The sequence below is a fragment of the Panthera leo genome, chromosome C2 (assembly GCF_018350215.1).
Source record: "Panthera leo isolate Ple1 chromosome C2, P.leo_Ple1_pat1.1, whole genome shotgun sequence".
In the NCBI taxonomy this organism is placed as follows: Eukaryota; Metazoa; Chordata; class Mammalia; order Carnivora; family Felidae; genus Panthera; species Panthera leo.
In genome coordinates this window covers 90,666,301-90,686,721 of record NC_056687.1, presented here as the reverse complement: position 1 = coordinate 90,686,721, position 20,421 = coordinate 90,666,301, and the positions used below count along the sequence as shown (strand labels likewise).

Sequence of the window (20,421 nt, the reverse complement as noted above, 5' to 3'; positions counted from 1 at the left end):
TCACCTCAGACTCAATTTAATCTTTAATAAATGCATTGCGAGATATTTACTGATTAAAAAGTATGTACCATTTGAAAGTATATTTTATATATAAGAAACTCATTATCAGATGCTAGTGTGAAGGATAACCAAAATAAGTTTCCAGTTTAAAATATTAAAGAGAGTCAGTAAGCATAACTTCCTGTTGCCTCTCAAAGATTACTAAAGGAGATCTGCAATGCATTATGAGGAACTGGGTATAGATAGTAACTTGAGGCACTGGCATAAAAAAAAAAAAAAAAAACAAAATAAATGAGGAACTCCTGACATACACACAGAGTAACTAAATAAACATTGAAGAAATGCCACAGATACACAGATAGTTGGTTACAACCACATCCAGTGATTATGATGTGATTTAAAAAAAAAAAAAAAAAATCCTTGCAATCCCAGAAAGAACAAATTTAAGATTCAGATGGTCCCGTGCATTAATGTGGTCTGTATGCTAGGTATATCAGCATGGTAGAGAGGAAAGAGTGTTGCATATGGAGTGAAAAGATCTGGAATCAAATTCTAATTCTGTTGATTTGGAGCCTCAATTTTCTAATTTGTTAAATGAAGTTGTTTTGCTAGGAGAGCTCCCCATTGTGGCCACTTTGATAGGCTGATCAATCCTATACAGACCCATTCTCAGAAACCATGTTTTAAAATGCTTAAATTAAAATACACAGGATTATAAAGGAAACTAAGTCAAACTGCAGTTATCTAAGTATTAAAACACACAAATTTGCATTTAACTAATATGTAAGCTTTTTTATTTTTTATTTATTTTTATTTTTTAACATTTATTTATTTTTGAGACAGAGAGAGAGAGCATGAACAGGGGAGGGTCAGACAAAGAGGGAGACACAGAATTTGAAACAGGCTCCAGGCTCTGAGCTGTCAGCATAGAGCCCGACGCGGGGCTCGAACCCACAGACCCCGAGATCATGACCTGAGCCGAAGTCGGATGCTTAACCGACTGAGCCACCCAGGTGCCCCTATGTAAGCTTTTTTAAATTAACACATTAAACACCAAAATTTAAGCAAATGTTTTGTAAACCCCCATCTTTTCAAATAGTAATGAGTTTTTCACAATTGAAATAGTAACTGGTTTCATTTGATTGCAAGTCAGGTACTGCTAATATATCCGGTTTAAGACCTACTTCACATTTGAATGAAATGTTAAATTTCAGTTAGAAATGAATGGAAATAAAGATGCTACTTTTTCCCCTCCCTTTGTCCACCAAATTCATAGATCACCTAAACTCTTTCTGTGGACCTCAGAAGAATAACCCTGGTGCTTTCTGTGGGCGTTCATATTACTGGTTCTCTCTAGTTTCAAAAGGCAGTAATTTCTCTGTGATTACTTAACTATTTACATGTTCACATTGCATGGAATCATGTTTATCAGTTCTAAAATAAAAATGTAACACAATTTTATGAACTACCTCCAGTTAACCAAAGGAACAAAAAACCCAGCACTGCTCACTGAGGTGGTTTAAAGTATTGGGGTTCAGAGCCAATGACCAAGAAAGAATTCTTGAGATGTTTTCAGTGCAAAAAGGTGTTTTTTTGTTTTTGTTTTTTAATAGCAAGAGGACAGGACCCTTGGGCAGAAATAACTGCACTGGGATTGGGAGTTGGGGGAGGTAAAGACAAGGGGAATTTCCAAAAAGATTTTCCTATGCTAAAGAAGACTCATAGGATCCTGGAAGCCTGGCTATTGTCAAGCTGTTATTTTTCCCCCTAGCAAAGCATTAAAAATAAGACAGGAGTTCCCTGAGGAATGTCCTACTCTGTATGTCTTAAGTATTTGTCAATGGGCTGCAGGTTATAAGGAAATACAATTTTGTCTACATTTCCTTTTGCCTTTGTTCTCCACATCATCATCACCACTATTAAAGTTTAAATTTTTACTAGTTCTGATGAAAATTTCTTAAACGGAAAGGTGATCTACATTAGTCACAGTTCTCCAGAAAAACAGAACCAATAGAGTATACAAAAAAGAATTATTACAAGGAATTGGCTCACAGGATTATGAAGACTGAGAAGTTCTAAGATCTGCAGTTGGCAAGCTAGAGACCCAGAGAGCCGACTGTGTGAGTTCCAGCCCCAAACCAGCAAGCTTGACCCTCAAGAAGATCTGATGTGTTTCAGTTGAGTCTAAAGAAAGGAAAAGACCCTTTTCCTTTTGTGCCTAAATGGGGTGTCTCTCCATTGCATGGGGACCCTCAAATGTGGAATGGCAATGGGGTGGAAGCTTTTGATGCAGGAGGTAAAAGAATTCACTGAATGAATTCAACTCACTGAAAGAATTCACCAGATGCAGAACAAAGGAGATAGAAGTTTATTGAATACTGGGAAGGGAGCCAAAAGCAGGACAGCAGAGGCTGTCTGCCCCAAGGCAGTGGGTGGGGGCTGCTTTTAAGGAGGGAAAGTGAGGAGGTATTATTACGGAAACTGGTCTGGATCACCTGGCAGAAGAAACTTGGAAGGAAGAAGCTTTATTTTACACCGGTGGACTCAGAGGAGATCATTCTCCAGAGATCTGAGCTCCAGAATGCAGGTGGGAAGGGTGATTTATAGCATCATTTTCCGCATTTGTGGCAGCTTTCATGGGTGCAGCAAACAGGGCAGGAAGAACCCGGAAGAGGAGTCTCTAAGCTAGGAACTAGAGCTTGTTTTTGTCCCATCAGCCATCTTATGGTGCAGAACTTTACTTATTTTCCCAACAGTAGTAATTTGGCACCTGAGGCAAGCAGGGTGGGAACAAGAATCTGGAAGGGAAGTCTTCAGGCCAGGACTGAAATTTCCTTATTGATCCTGTTGGCCATCATATAACAGATTTTTCCCTAACAGTATGGCTAGGTATGGAATATTCCCTCTTTTGGTGCCTGTAACTGTGCCTAGTTATAAATAGTCCATTGATTAGTTAGGGACTATGGATATTTTGAAATGGGTCATCTATATTCAACCAGGTGGTCCTGTGGACCCTTTCCACATTCCATTGCTCAAGCCTGTTTGCCTGAAAGTGGCCTCTGTCGCAGCTCAGGTCAAGTTCCTCACTACTGGGGTAGGTCTGCTTTTTGTTCTATTCAAGCCTTAAACTGAGTGAATTAAGGCCCACCCACCTTAGGGAGAGCAATCTGCTTTAGACAGTCTACAGATTTCAAATGTAAATCTCATCTACTGAAAACACCCTCACAGATACACCCAGAATAAAGTTTGACCAAATATCTGAGTATCTAGTGGCTCAATCAGATTGACACATAAAATTAACCATCTCAGTGCCTATATTGAAAAATCACTTTTTAAAATACCATAGTATCGGGGCGCCTGGGTGGCTTGGTCGGTTAAGCGTCCGACTTCGGCTCAGGTCATGATCTCACGGTCCATGAGTTCGAGCCCGGTGTTGGGCTCTGTGCTGACAGCTCAGAGCCTGGAGCCTGTTTCGGATTCTGTGTCTCCCTCTTTCTCTGCCCCTCCCCTGTTCATGCTCTGTCTCTCTCTGTCTCAAAAATAAATAAACGTTAAAAAAAAATAAAATAAAATACCATAGCATCATTATCACAACTAGAACATTATGAAACTGTGAAATTCAGGAAAACCAGGGAGATAAATTGTTTCTACACAACTGAAGTTACAAAATGATACTGAAATGAAAAGAAAGTGATTTAATTTTATTATAATATATAGAATGTGGTACTTTTATTTTGAATGTTGCACTTTTCTTGCTATCTGACTAAGTAATCACCTTTGATTTCCTACAAATGCAGAGTGAATACTATGTGTGCAGGGGAAAGCAGAGTAGGGGAGAAATACAATGTTCAAATTATTAAACAGATTTTTAAATACTTTAGAATCTTGTCAATGTGCCTTGGTATCACTATACAATTAAGGTAAATGTCGGCTTAATTTCTTTATATTTCACTTACATGATCATTTACTATAAGGTTTTGCCTTTCAGCCTAAAAGTACGCTTGCAAAGAGCACACGGCTTTTAGGATTGAGATGGTGATTTCATTTCAGGTCTTCAATAGACTTGTGGTAGGAAATTAAACAAGTGACACAACCACAGTCATTGCCTGAACTTGCTTATTTTATGAACTGTAATAAAAATGCTTGTTATCAAACATTAAGTATGGAGCGTTTTGAACTCCTTGGATGAAATACTTAATTTGAATTTACTCAGCCTTATAAATAAATTTAAAAGATTAATTGACCTGCACAAATTTGTTACCAACCTTCTCTCTCCTATGGTGATGAACTTCTAGTAAAATGAAGGAAATTAACATTTCTTTCAATATCACCCTTAGATATTAGTGTTCACAGGAGTTGAGCAGATCAGTACCTCTTTCTTACCCAGTATAGACCCACCACAATCCACTAAAGTGTTGTGTGAGAAAACAGCTTACATTAGGGTAGAATACAGTTTTAGGATCACGGAAGGTCTATGAATTTGGCCTAGATTTAAAGTAATGAATAACACAAAGATTTCGAGAACAGGGTTTCTGTGCCAGGAATGTTCTCCTTAAGGGAAATCCCTAGATGAAATGACTTGGGGGGGCAAAAATCCAGTCTGAAAATTGGGTTCTTTTTGTCCTATTTTACTCTGAAAGTAGCTATGAACAAAAGCACTAAAGAACAAAATAAACAGAGGTTTGAGGGTACAGCGCTTCCTTCCCTCATCACTGGTTAAATCACAGGAGAATAGGCAATACAGGAGGAGGCAGTGAGCGAGAGAGACAGAGAAACAAAGAGAGGAGAAATAGTATGAGCTGGTGAGATAAGTCCTCTCCAGAACTTTGCAGGGAAACTGTGGGCTTAGGAGGTCAGGAACAGATCCCAGGAAGACTCCTCAGAGAACTGTGTTGTTGCTGATTCTCTAGTTTTGGATTGGCTTTCTTGAATCTTTTACCCTTCGTTTGTGCTTAACCCCGACAGGAGACTCAAATAGCCAAGAACTTCCAGCTGTAGGTTCCAGGCATTTGGGCCTAACAATGCTACTGTTCTGTACTCTAAGTTGACATTTAGCACCATCAATGTGGTTTAGTAGATCTCAACCTTCAAAACATAATTTAAAAACAGTTATAAATAGGGGCACCTGGGTGGTTCAGTGAGTTGGGCACCCAACCCTGGCTCAAGTCACAATCTCATGGTTTGTGAGTTTGAGCCCCACATTGGGCTCACTGCTGTCAGCACAGACCCCACTTCAGATCTTCTGTCCCCTTCTTTCTGCCTCACCCCCCACTCTTGCTCTCTCAAGAATAAACAAAACATTTAAAAAAATTCTAAATAATGTTCATTCTGTCGCCATCTTAATTGATTTACAAAAGGAATTTTTATAAATGACAGAGGTGGTGATACAAACCTTTAGGGAAAAGATAGATTTATTAATAAATGGATGAAGTAAAGCAAGCCAGAGTAGGGAAAAGAATGTGGAAGTATTTTAAGGGATGTAATCCTGAAGGCTGGATGTTGCCTTTTTGAGTTGGCTGAAAAATAGAGAACATATGAATGATGATGTAGCTAGAAGGAATCACAGAAATGGAATGCTATGAAAATATGAGCTAAGCAGTGGGATTAGCCATGGCAAGAACAGAGAGACTTGAGTATCTGTAATGGCTTCAAAAAGAATGTCCTGGGCTGGTGAAAGGCCGATGTAAAACAAGAACTGTACTTTGTGAAACTTGTAGGGCAAACAAATGAAAGTAATATCAAATATTACATTTACATTTCACATTTATTTTTTTTTAATTTCATTTTTTCAGGGACACATATTATGGAATTTAGGATTGTTGGGTTTTGATCCATGACAATCTTCTATTGAGAAAAAAAAATATTTCTAGGGAAAATTTCCTCACAGATTTCTAAGGAAATATCAGCGTGGCTGATATTTGGAGTGCATATTAAGAATTCAGCATGCAAAGATAAATTAAAGCCAAACCTATGTTTCCACTGATGTTGAGTAGGATGTAAGTTCCAAAAAGACACGTAAATAAGGGGAAGCATGTAAGTAAAGGGAAAGAAGACTCCTTGTAAAAATTATTTTTAATTTTGTTGGCTAAGCAGCTGGGAAAAGACTAGATTCTATCAAGTCCTTATTAAAAACATAAGAGTGTTGGGGTGCCTGGGTGGCTTGGTCGGTTAAGCGTCCGACTTTGGAACTTTGGCTCAGGTCATGATCTCACGGACCATGAGTTCGACCCCCGCGTCGGGCTGGCTGGTGAGTTCGAGCCCCACGTCGGGCTCTGTGCTGACCGCTCAGAGCCTGCAGCCTGTTTCAGATTCTGTGTCTCCCTCTGTCTCTGCCCCTCCCCTGTTCATGCTCTGTCTCTCTCTGTCTCAAAAATAAATAAACGTTGAAAAAAAAAATTAAAAAAAAAAACAACATAAGAGTGTAACAGTCTAGGTTTCACAAATATAAATGCATGTGGCCACCATTCTGTGAATTTGAATGAGTGAAGCAGGCTGAGCGTGAGACACCAGTGATGGGAAACTGGTAACTGTCTTGTCTGCCCAAGACATTCAAAATTCGATTAGGAACAAAAACATTGACTAAACAAATACCTTCAAAGGTGCCAGTTCTCAAAAGCTGAATCTGTCAAAAATACTTGGAATTTGTACATGACATAAAGTAGTTCCTTTGCTTTTTATAATCCAGTACTTAAGGGTCGCTCTTTTTTGGGAATATGAAAACTCTACCTAAACTGTCCCAAGTTGATCTAAAACTTTCAGGAATCTTTGCCCCAAGAGTGTATCAGGAAATGAAAGAGAATGAGCTCTCTTTTCAGAAAATCAGGCTTTCAAAAGACACAATTTGGTGGGATTCACTATAAAAATTTTTAGATTTTTTTTCATTACTCAAGGTATTTATAAATAACATTAAAATGGAAGCTTGTCTTGTTTATAAATGCTCACTCACACAGGCTTTCCATTTTAAGTGATTTTAACTTTGTTGCAAAGATCTTTCTATTAGGTTCTCAAAGAAAATTGGATAGGTTTTGAAACATTATTATATGTTTGGAAAATCTAGCCCTGTAGTTGAAAAAAGTTGTAACAATTCATGTTCTAAATATTAAACTACACATTTCTAAATTTTTGATCAGTTATATACATAAAGTATTTTTGAAATTATATCATACCAAAGAAACATGGCGGGGGGGGGGGAGTATGGTTGAAGAGTCAATGTCTTTTTTTTTTTTAATGTTTATTTGACTTTGAGAGAAAAAGAGAGCACAAACCAGAGGGGCAGAGAGAGAGGGGGACAGAACATCCAAAGCAGGCTCCCCACTGACAACAGAGAACCCAATGCAGGGCTTGAACCCATGAACAGTGAGATCACGACCTAAGCTGAAGTCAGATGCTCAACCGGCTGAGCTACCCAGGCACCCCAAAGAGCCAATGTCTTGATTCAATGACAAACATGTATTGAATACATTATACTGGACATTAGATGTGGTGTCCTCATTGCTGTTGTTTCACTTCTCTCATAATTACTGCTGAGGAGATTGGCATTTTTCCATAAAATTTTCATACTTGAGACTTAAGGGAATATGCTTTTAAGAATAAATGGAGGGGCACCTGGGTGACTCAGCTGGTTGAGCATCCAACTCTTGGTTTTGGCTCAGGTCATGAACTCACAATTCACAGGTCCAAGCGCCTCACTGGGCTCTGTGCTGGTGGCAGGGAGCCTGTTTGGGATTCTGTCTTTCTTCCTCTCTCTTTGCCCCTTCCCTGCTCATGCTCTCTCTCTCTCTCTCTCAAAATAAATAAATAAAATAATTTTAAAAAAAGAATAAATGGAGAAAATTTCTTCTGTGGTTTTCAAAAATCATTCTAAGAAGAATGGAACTATAACCTACAAAGCCTTCCTTTAAATTTATTGGAAAACTTGAAAAAAAAAAGTCTAAACTTTTTAGGGGCTCAACATCATTTTAAAATATTTCAAATTAAAGAGTCATTACAGTTCTTAATAATCTATGATAAAAATATTTTTGAAGCACCAACAGCAAGCAGAGTTTGATTTGAGCCAGCACTAGTCACAGTTTGGTGAGCATCAGAACCATAGGGAAGTGTTACCAGGCAGGCTCCTGGGCTGCATCCTCAAAGGTTCCCATTCCCATTCTGGAGGACAAGGGGGGAGCCTAAGCATTTGTATTTCCAGCAGGTTCCTGGATGACATTGATGCAGCCAATGTATTGACCACATTTTGAGTAGCACTGATTTTGGGGTATCCCAAGAAGCACAATGTATGCTAACAATTTAAATTATGTTTTTCAGAAAAATAATTTCAACTGTTCCAGAAGAGCTAAGTGTCAAGAAACCAATGTCAGTTCTGTACAGATAGAAGGTGATGCTGATTATTTCATCAACCATCTTGGAATTCCCACCGTGCAGTTTGCCTATGAGGATATCACAGCATTAGAGGTGATTGTTCCTAAAATAATACACACACACACACACACACACACACACATCTATATATAGCAGATATGCAGAATTTGATTTTATCCTGGCTGTTTGCTTTCTTACCAAATAGGTCACTATAGGGAGCTGCTTCATTTAAAGAGTTATTCTTGTTGTTCAGTGGCTTTGTAACAGTATTTGAAAACATCAGCTCTTTTCAGTAGTGTTGAATTCAATTTAAAAAGATTTATACTAGTCACTCACATTTTCACAGTGTGCTTCGCAACAAGAAATTTGCAGTAGTTGGATTAACATCAAAACATAATTGTAATCTTCAGTATTCACAGAAACAGATGACATGTGCAATAGATTCTCCTCTCCTTGCCCAAGGGAAAATGTGTTTCACGTGCTGTATATTAATGTGAGTCTTGTGGATTAGCTGCGCAAAGTTTGTCAATAGTTTGCGTGCCCAAAAAGATACTACTTTTTTGTGAGGATAGGAGGCTTTTTCCCCAAGATTATCACAGAGGCCTGATTTATCTTAACTAAGTCTATGTTCATCCATCTGTTGGCCTTCAAACCTTTTGATCTGTCTCATAATTATGTCACAGGAAACTTGTTCTCTGCAAAACCAAACCTGTTGAGATATTTTGCCTTTCACAAGTTGTACATGCTTTATTGGGAGCTATTTGAAACCTGGGGTGGCCTGTTGGAGGTGATTATTAAATTGACAAAACTGTGGCTGAAAAATAGAGTAAAGCCTGCTTTGTTCTTCAACTGTAGATGCTCCTGAAAAGTTGTGTTTGAATTGCATTTTTATAGGCTCAACTTCAGACACATAATATCTTGATTTCTGCTAGCTTCAGGGATATTTAGCTGTATGTTTCTCTGTAGTTCATCTCCCACGTTCATCCCTTAGTTCCTCTGTAAACAGCTAATGGTCACTAGCAACTTAAATTCGCGGAGGGAAAAACTCTGGGTGAATCCTATTGTAATGGGATGAATTATTGGATAATGGAAAAGTTATTATAATTTATCTTTTTTTAAATTGTATTTTCATCCGCTATTGTTGGGTAAAAATGGGATACATGTGTAGAGGTATCTTATCTTTTACCAAGCCTACTATAAACACTTAAATGTAATCAATGTATTAAGGCGTTAACTCATTTTTAATTTTCCTGCTTACTATTTTTTATATTTGTTAATGTTTATTTTTGAGAGAGAGAGAGAGAGAGTGTGTGCACGTGACCAAATGGGGGGGCAGAAAGAGAGAGGGAGACAGAGGATCCAAAGTGGGCTCTGTGCTGACAGCAGAGAGCCCAATTTTGGGCTCAAACTCATGAACTGTAAGATCATTACCTGAACTGAAGTTGGGTGCTTAACTAACTGAGCCACCCAGGCACCTCTCCTGCTTGCTATCTTTTAATATCTCTTCATCATCCTCCCATCTCAGCTCATCCAGCTCATGTCATATTAACATGTTGAATGATAGCTTTTTTTCCATACATATCTAATTCATCCTGGTTGAATTTTAAGCCAAGAATTTAGGCAGATAGAATAGGATAGCCTTAGGAATGGGTCTATACTTAACTCTTGACTCTGAAACTTACTGGACAAATGAGTTAAACTCTTTCGGAATTATTTTACATTACAGATAAGGAACCTTGGTATACTTAGTGAATCTACTTCATAGAGCCCTGGTAAGGATTAAATGAGACTGCATGTAATGGACTTAGCTAATATTGAGCATATAATAAGTTCTCCATCAACCATAGCTATTGTGACAGGTATGGTTATCTAACTGTAGGTTCAACCTATTAGTGGAAGAATTTCTGTACTTTTTAGACAAGAACACATTTAGTGGAAAGGGAGAGTTTGTTAATTATTAGGTAAAACAAACTTCTAAGGCTGAAGCGATGGGATCTAATGAGGATCAGTTAGAGAATCTGAGGTGTCAGTAGAGAGATTTGGAAACAGGTCACAGTGAAGTTCTAAGAAGGCACTGTTATCACAGTGAAACTCCTGTGGCTAAAGTCTATCTACTAGAACTGACTTAGTTTGAAAAAGCTCATCAGTTTTTCAAATGATACCCCAAATGTTTAACTCCCATCAGCAAAATTATTTTTTATTATATTTGTCTCTAAAAAAGCAATTAAAGAGAATCTCCTATGCTTTTTAACAAATGACTTTGTTTATAATGCTTTAGTGTGGAAAAAAATTTTAATGGATTTGTCCCTTGCAAAATATAAATGCTTCAGATGAGATCATTTTGTGTAGTGAATTCTTACAAGAACAAATAATAACATTTGCTTTCTGTGTTAACCTATAGTAAATATCTGTATACACTGACAGGAATCATAAACATTGACAGGCTTTATCCATGATATAAAGAATATTTATTCCATGTCAATTATGAAAGCAGGGGAGGAAATAAGAGCTTTTTCATGAATCTACTATTAGATATAAAAATATAATGTATGTATATTTTTACATGTAATATATAATGCGTATCATATATAAAATAACATCTACAACTTACTGAGTATTTGATGTGCTAAGTATTTTTATCTCATCTTACCTAATATTTATAATATCCTAATGAGTCAGCTTTTATTATTAACACTTATTTTGCTGAGACTGAAATGAAGCTTAAAATCAAGTAGCTTATCCAAGGTCATAAAACTAATCAATAGCGAAGATAGTAGTTGACTTTAGATCTGTTTAACGTAAGCCTGTATTCTCAGCTATTACACTGAAGTCTGCAAATTGGAAGCACGAGGGCAAAATCCAGTTCACAGATATGTTTTGTTTGCCCTGAGCTTTACTAAAAAATTGCTTCTCCCATGAAAACAATTGGCTAACTTGTGCATTACTCACCAGCTTCCCATGTTCTTTATTAAGGAGTCTGCCATGGTGTTTGTCCCAGAGTGCAGTTAAGAAGAATATTTCTTTAATGCCTGTTGCTATCACAAATTGGGAAATGAAACAATCAACCTAAAAAGCCACATGTTTCACCAGACTTATGTTGCCTACATTACCTTCCTAGCCCCTGTAGGAACTGAGTTTGTTATCACTGCACTCATTTTGAGTGAAAGAGCCAAAGTGGATAATTCTGCAGTCCTTTTCGCTTTATAAATTGTATGTGTTCTAAATGAGCTAAGTTTATGATTATACTCCTGTTTTTGCAGAAATTATCTTTAAATTTTATTTGGGTGATTATAATGCTAACTTTAGTATTTCTGCCATTTTTTTTAATCCAGCAGATTGATTATAGATCTATTATGGTCAGTTTTAACAAGCTAATAATGATAATAGGAAAAAAAAACTATAGGAAAACAAAGTAGTGCCACAGACACCACTTTTAATGGACACATGGGATATTATTCTAAAATTCTTTTTTGATGTAACATGACATTTTATAACATCAGTCCCCAATATTTCATGTTTCCATATTCCCACCAGTACCTTTCCCCTGTAGTGTCTCTGGGTGCTTATAGATTGCATAGATTGCTGGAAGAACATTTCATCTTTAGTTTTTCTTGAGGTCTATAGACTAATTTTCCAATAATTAAATTTCACAAATGCAAAGCAATGTATGGATTTTCCAAATGCTAGAATTATTCCTTCTCATAAAATATTGCCCTGTTAATTGAAATGTCTCTAGTTGTAAGTTTCATTTAAATAAGGTTTTCAATTTGTAAACATTGTTGCACCTGTTAGAAGAAGCATTCTGCACAGATTAAAAACAATGCAGAGACTGCTGAAAAGGAAATGAAAAGACAGATGCTTTCTGATTAAGAGTGCAATATTTATGACAGGCTGGTGGTCCGATGCACATTTCTTCTGTCACTTAACAGCTGTTTCACATAATTTTTGTTCCAGATCAGTATATTTACTCTCCATAGGGCATGTCAGAGGGTCTGGCTTTCTTAGTATATCAGAAGATCAATCCATGCCCTAGCAAGCTTTCTACCACAAATTGAAGCTCTGGTTCCTCACTCTGCTTAACCTTATATTTTTTGCTCTTCTGCTTGAAACATTCTATTTTAAACCCAATTTACCTCTATAATGGAGCATTTAACATTTAAATGATAATGAGATAAAGAGGTATTATAGCTTTTATATAGCAGAGTTTTTTGCATAATTGTTTCAATATCATTTAGTAACCCAGCAACTGAAAGCCAAGTAGCATAGGTGTTTTGAAACTCTTATTCTTTTTAGGGTAGATGGCTTTGATATCAATTTTGATTCTTAAACTGATATACAGCAGCAGGAGTGTGTGTGTGTGTGCGTGTGTGTGTGTGTGTGTGTGTGTGTGTGTGTGTGAACTTTAACATTAAGGTAACTTTACCACATAAAAATAATTCGTTCAGGTAAAATACAGGTACAATACTACAATATGCATGTACGCATTCTGGAACAAAGTAACTCATGGTTTATATCTTGATTCTTCATGTTTTATTCTACTAAGTAGAAGAATCATCTATTTTACTTAAATTAGTGATAATTCTTTCATTCCATTTTCTGTTAGGAGCTTAGTCTTTGACACTGTTATATTAACAGATTATATAACAGTTCAAAAAGCTCTTGACTTAAGGAACCAAATAGTTGTGTGTAGCTATGCATATGTTGTACTGATGTTTTGCAGTATCTGATAGAATCTGTTTCATCGCTATGAAACTTATGTCACTCAGAAATGAGATTTTACCTTTCTACTTTCTACTTGCCAGTGAGAAAGGGGATGCAAAGGGGTGCTTTAGAGTTCTCTCTAGTTCATTACTTTTCTTTATAATTTATTTTAGGAAAAGTGCTTTCAGTGTCAATCAAAGCATATGGTATTATATTCAGATCAGACTTGATTCATTTAGGGCAGAGGTTCATAAACATTTTGTTCTAAAAACCCATTTACCCTCTAAAAGTATTGAAAACTCTAAAGAAAAGAGCTCTGGTTTATGTGGCTAATGTGTGTAAATGTTTACTACATTAGGAATTAAAACTGAGAAAATGTATATTTACTTAAAAATAAATAATAAACTTGTTATGAATTAATATAAATTATTGTTGAGGGGCGCCTGGGTGGCTCAATCGGTTAAGTGTCAAACTTCGGCTCAGGTCAGGATCTCGCGGTTTGTGAGTTCGAGCCCCACGTCGGGCTCTGTGCTAACAGCTCAGAGCTTGGAGCCTGCTTCGGATTCTGTGTCTCCTCCTCTCTCTGCCCCTCCCCTGCTCATGCTCTGCCTCTCTCTGTCTCTCAATAATAAACGTTAATTTTTTTAAATATATAAATTATTTTTGAGAAAGAGAATTATATTTCCCAAGACAAGAAAATATAAATTAGAAGAATGGCATTATTTTACATTTTTGCAAATGTCTTTATTGTGTCTTAATATGGGATAGCTGGATTCTCATATGTGTCTCTATATTTAATCTGTTGTTATATGTTGTTTTGGTTGAAATGTATAAAGAAAATCTGGTCTGATAGTCTCTTCACATAATGGCATGTTTTTCTTTGATGCTACACTGGGACTTGACAGAGATTAGTGTTCTAAAGGTTAGTTTCAATGTGGTATCTGAAACCATATTGATGACCTTTTTGTAACCTGTACACTTATGAATATAGAGAGAAAATGAGAGTGTGAAGGCATGTAATGTCATTATTATTATGAAAATAATGTCGATCTCAGGGATCTTTGAGAGTCTCTGACCACACATGGAGAAATGCTCATTTGGGGAAATGGCCTTGGTTAAACTAGCCTACTTCACCGTTTATATCTGACAAGGTGTTCAACATTTCTCTTTTTCAAGAATTTGAACTGTAATTCTATATAAACCTGCATGTGTATTTTCCTGGCATCTTTGGGTATTGCTATCCCATTCACCTGACAAACAGCATGAAGAAGGGAATATAACACTCTCATAAACTGTGACTCTACAAAGAATTCCACTTCTGAGAAGCCTTCCTTTAGAAGAGAAGGTTAAACCCCAATCAACAAATCAACAGTTATAGAGCAGACTTGAAAAGCTTTGATTGTACAGTATATGAAATGCCTGTCACAGAGGGAGTGCTATTAAAGTGGCTATATGTTTCCAGGAGCCTGAGGAGTAAACACAAGAAATTGAAATATGAGACAGATATTGAAAAAACAAAGAATGAAGAAACTCTTAAGACTCAAATGGATAATTCAAAAGATCATACTTCAAATTGCCTAATATTTAGAAATGGCTGCAAGGAGGACAGATTTCCCCTAACAGTTGTCCTTGCTTGGAATACTAAGTAAGAACATTTATTCCAAATGCCTATCACCATTAGATCAAAATATGTTGTATATGGACTGTGTTTTAGCTCTAATGCTATTTCAGAGGTTGTCTTGTGATCATCCCTGCTATGAGGAAACTTGTTTCATAGTAAAGTTTTCGATAATTTCTGTCATACTACTTACAGGTGAGTTCAATGACAGACTATGTCTTAAGTTTGGCATCATTTAAGTTAAGAACATAGGGTGACTTTCATGTGATTTATTCAGATATTTGTTAATTTGAACTCATTAATTTATTTGACCAGCAGTTATTAAGTATTTGCTGTAATCCAGTGCTATGTTAGAAGTTCAAAGATGAATAAAATCTGCTCTCTTTCTCTTAAAGAGGTCACAGTCTAGGTTAGGACTCAGACATATAAATAATCAACTGAAGAAAGGGCAGTAGAAGTTCTCTTAACTGACTTCCACTTAATCAATTTGTGGACTTCATTGACGATTCCACTCCTTTAAAACACAAAGATCAATACCCCAAGCCTCCTTGAAGCTCATCATAGTAGATCCTTTCTGAATTTTTGCACACTTGTGTTTTCTCAGGTTATGTGGTATGGTTGTCTGGAGTCAGCTGTATTGTCAGATCTATATATGCTCTTGGTGTTTGTTATAAATAATAAGGTATTTTAATTGCAACATAAACTTGTGAATCATGAATATGAAAAAAAAATTACTTCTAAGAAACCTATAGTGATAACACCCTGAAAGGTGAATTGCTACCAAAAAACTGGTATGTGGTAAACCAAACAACTCTTAGAGATTTGGGGAAATTGTAGTAATCTAGATGCATTTTGCATTCAGTTTCCTTCGCAAACATCTCTAATAATTCCACTTTAAATAAAAAGTAACTTGAAATGTAGAGAACTTCTAGGACAAGAAAGAAACAACAGAGCTTTATTCAACAGGTCAGTGTTTAGAGCAAATATCTTGTTTTTTCATCAAAATACTGGCCAATAAACATGCACTCACTCATACTCTAAATGCACTCATGCATGCACTCATATACTCTAAATTAGTATATATTACTTTACAGATGTATTTTTTACTGATTATTTAATTGAACTAGCTTCTAAATTACTAACCTGCCAATCAGTGGGACAAATCATATTGATTAAGATGGCTTATACTATACGGTGAAGTGATAGAGGGAAGGTTGTATCAAGGAAAATTATATTTAACACATATAATATTTGTGGTAGACATTGTTTTAAGTACTTTAAACATGTTAGTTCCTTTAAATTAATTTGTGTACTTATAACTAGTACTTATGAGGAAGGTACTAGTACTACTACTTTCATCAAAGTTGAAACCAGGCACAAAGTGATCAAGTAACTTGGCTAACATCACACATCTACTAAGTGGTAGAATAAGGTTCAAACCAGCACTCTAGTACCAGGTATCTTGGCTTTTCCCCCAGCCTTAAACTGTTTCTCAAGGTTTTCTACATTAAATGAACTAGTTCTAACATGCTTTCCACCTCGCACTGTATTCATAGTGCAATGTGAAACCATGGTATTTCTTATTTCTTCTCCTTTCCTATACAAATGTTCTAAACATTTCAGATTTGACGATTCTTTTTTTTTAATGTTTATTTATTTTTGAAGGAGAGAGAGACAGAGCATGAGCAGAGGAGGGGCAGAGAGCAAGGGAGACAGAGACTGTGAAGCAGACTGCAGGCTCTGAGCTGTCATCACAGAGCCTGATATGGGGCTCGAATCCACGAGCTGTAAGATCATGGCCTGAGCCGAAGTTGGACACTAACCAACTGAGCCACCCAGGCACCCTTCAGCTTTGACAATTCTTAAAGTTAAGCAATAGCTAGAAGTGGGTAATATTTCTGTACTGAATTTAAAATAAGCCCATAACTTATATATTATGACAAAACTGATATGAAGGTTTTGTTATGGTAATGTATACAATCTCATCCAAAAAAATAGTTTATAATTTTATTTCCAAGTTAATTCTGGAATATGAGGACAAGCATAAGTTTGTCTCTTCTAATTTCAAAGGTAATGACATATTTCTTCAAGTGGAATATTATGACATCTGAAACCATTTTGGAGATTATGACATCTGAAACCATTTAGAGTCACTTAGCTGAATTTTTAAAACGAATAATTAAAAATGTTAATAGCAATTTTGGTACCCATATGCTCTAACTATAAACTCCAGAAGGAAACAGCATATCTAGAGCTCATGAGGCTGTGGATGATGACTATGGCCATGGTTGAATTTCCTTGTCCATTCCCTAACCTTCACAACTCCATACAATTTTATTTGCATCTGAAATTGTAGATTTTTAACATCTGTTTCACAGTTTATAGTGTTTCAGACAGAAGCTTATAGTTTTGTTTTTTATTAAGCAAATGTTTCTATAGAAACTACAAAGAAAGACACAACAGTGTCCTTTGAAGTCTCATCAATGTTAAAAAGAAATGGATCGAAGCCAAGGCCACTTGGCTTTTAAGGATCACTATTGCTTCCTCATGAAAGTTCTGTTGTTTATATCAATTTCAAGAGAGCTACAGTTGTCTTCTGTCTTTCATGATGCTCTCTCCCTGTGATTTTAAGTGAATGGAGAGGATTCTGAAGGAGAGCAAAGTATTTATCAGTATTTTGATTTCTACAGTCTCTTGTCAATAGCTTTAGTGTTGAAATTATTTTGACCCATTTTTCTCTTTATTAGTGAAGAATGTTTTAAGTCTAAATAGTGTAGTGTTTATGTAGTACAGATAAGTGGGTAAAAGTAGGAAAAAAATAAACTAAGTTTATGCACAAGGTCATTTTTAGTTCTTTAAATTAGTATTTTGTCACTTTACTTTTATTCATTGATAATTGTTATCAGAGAAAATGTTATGCATACTCCATGTTTAGAGACAATTTCTTCTTTTAGTTTAATTTTGAAAAGTTTTAAAATGTTTTATTTACTTTTGAGAGAGAGAGAGAGCACAAGCAGGGGAGGGACAGAGAGAGAGAGAAAGAGAATCCAAAGTAAGCTCTGGGCTCTAGCTATCAGTGCAGAGTCTGATGTGGCCTTGACCCACAAACTGTGAGATAATGACCTGAGCCAAAGTTGGATGTTTAACCAACTGAGCCACCCAGGCTCCCCCAGAGGCAATTTCTAATTTCTCACTTAAGTATACATATATATCAAAGTTTAATTAAAAAGAAATTTCGTATTAATATTGCTGAGACCTGTTGTTAGAAATAATAAAATCAGATAAGGACATGGCAAAATATTGTGGTTAAATGAAAGGCACTTCTTTTCTGTACTGGCCACAGGTCCAGGTTAGGTATGGAAGCTCCATTGCCTGTCACTGGTTGCAGACTCCCACCAGTTGTGATTTTGGGCAATCCAAGTGGTCAGGGTAAGATCAGAGGCATCTTTAGTGAGAAGGTGGTCATATGAATGGTGAGTCCACAGATGTGCCTCACCCAGAGTTTTTTCTGATGTACTGACTGAAAAACAAAACAAAACAAAACAAAACCAAATACTCATAGATTCATTGACTTTTAGAACAACAGTGATCATTGAACCCAAGTAGCTTAATTTATTCCTCTGTAGTAAAAAGAAATAGAAACTTAGATTCAGTGACTCAAACAAACAAAAAATTAAGTCCATACTTAGTTATTCCTGCTCCCAGCCCAACGCTTCTATATATAGCTGTCCTCTGCTATGCTATATGTTCTATTCTTTTTCACACTTCTTTCCTCAATTTTCTTCTCTCCCCCCTTTCCAGCCTGGCTTCTTTCACCATTTCCTGCACATAAGGTCATACTCTTCATATCCTTTTCTTCTTTTTCACTCTTTGACTTTTCTGGATGGTTTTTTGCTCCCATTCTCTTTTCTCCCATTCTATTTTCCATTTTTTTGTCTTTTTTTGAAATTTAGTCGATTTAAAGTGGCTTGATGTGTTTAATTTGATCAAATGTGAAGCTATAGCCCAGTTTTCCCCCCAACATTTTGGTGTGTAAGGCAATGGTACAAATGGGGGCTGTTATATGGTATGGCTAAATGGTTTAAATAAATGATTTGAATGTTATAAATCAAACTAAAAATGTTAAATAACAGATACTTTTTCCTCCTGATCTGACCAACACCTGTTTAAAATTATTGGAAAGGCAGGGTTGAATTTAATGTTTGCAGACTCATGAGAATCCTATGCCACAAGGTGGTGACAGAGGAAAAATTGGCCCTCAGCTTCTAACCCTTGATCCTTGACCCACCCTTTTTTTTCTGCCCACCCTTGACTCTGTCCCATACCATAAGGGGACTTGTATAGATGTGTGGACACCCAGTCTGCACTTTGAAGCATAGTCCCTAGCACTGACATGGCTGCTTCTCACCCACTTCCTGGGCCTAGGTTTGTATACTAGAGGCACAATCTTCTCTGAAGATTGTAGACCTGGAAAAGAAGCCTGTCCAGTTGCTGAAAACAGATACAAGGCTGTTTGAGAAGGGAATTCTGAGATTCTAGAGTTCAAGGTAACTAGAACTTAATCTAGAAAGGGAGTCCTGAACTCTGAGGAGGCACATCTGTCTGTGTTGATTTAAGATCAAAAGACCTTGGAAACAAAAAGTGACTACACTCTAGGTATTGAACATTAGGTATGGCAAACTGTAGATGATCCTGGTGTATGAGAGTAAATATTCTTGAATAAACCTGTTCCAATGCTTGCAGTATGTTATCTAAGATTTGTCATTAAGAAAACTGGAGACCTGAACCAATCATTATAGGATCATTGGTAGTATCAGCTGCTTGTAGATATAACCTGGGTTCTAAAAGGTGTGGCTATCTAATGGTTGTGACAATGAAGCTATGAGGTACTGAATATAACAAATCACTTCCAGGATATAGTTGAATATGTGTTCCAAAATTTTAAGCTTAATGGAGTATAAAAAGAAGTGAGAACTTGTCAAAATGAAAAACAGTCAGTTAAACAGATAGTGTCTGGGATGTATGTTACAAAGCAAGAGTTCGTTTTAGTAAACTTTCTTTTATTTTCTATATTTTTTAAAGTTTATTATTTATTTTTGAAAGAGAGGGAGAGTGCATGAGTGAGGGAGGGACAGAGAGAGAGAGAGAATCCCAAGGATTTTCCGTGCTGTCAGCTTAGGGCCCAATGTGGGGCTGTAACCCACAAACCCAGATCATCACCTGAGCTGAAGTCCAGGGTCCAATGCTTAACTGACTGACCCAGACACCCCTATTTTAGTAAACTTTCTAAGCAAAGAAACGCATGATGGAACTTTGAACAAACTCTGGGAAGTCTTCAAGTGCTATCTTCTCTGTCATCTACTCCATTTTGAGGATTATGATCATGTACTACTATAAAAAGTTAATAAAGTCATGTGTTTTATGAGCCCAAATGGTTTGTATATACATACCAAAATATTTTGAGCAAAGAACATGTTTGGATATTTTTTGACAGAAGAACAGTAGAATTTCTGTATTTGAATCTTAATGAGAAAAATGTAAATTCCAACCTAAAACACAAGTCAGAAAACTAGAAAAAAAAGAGGGAACATTGGTTAAGAATTTAGTCAGAATTAATTTAGTTTTTCTATATTCTGCTGGTAGCCATAGTCTTTTTGAATATATCTTGAAAAGAGAGCCCTGCTATGTAGCATAATGTAAATAAAATACTATGCTAGAAAGCAAGATACTACTCTTTGCTTGAA

General features: G+C 36.4%; 1 protein-coding gene across 16 annotated transcripts in view; it reads left to right on the top strand.

Moving 5' to 3' along the window:
• Positions 1–20,421, top strand: part of NAALADL2 (N-acetylated alpha-linked acidic dipeptidase like 2) — a 1,343,235-nt gene that overhangs the window by 1,122,479 nt on the left and 200,335 nt on the right. For all 16 annotated transcript variants that reach the window (XM_042954993.1, XM_042954989.1, XM_042954981.1 and 13 more), the window contains one exon: positions 8,305–8,451. In XM_042954993.1, the coding sequence (XP_042810927.1) occupies positions 8,305–8,451 (147 nt within the window). The remainder of the gene's footprint in view (positions 1–8,304; positions 8,452–20,421) is intronic.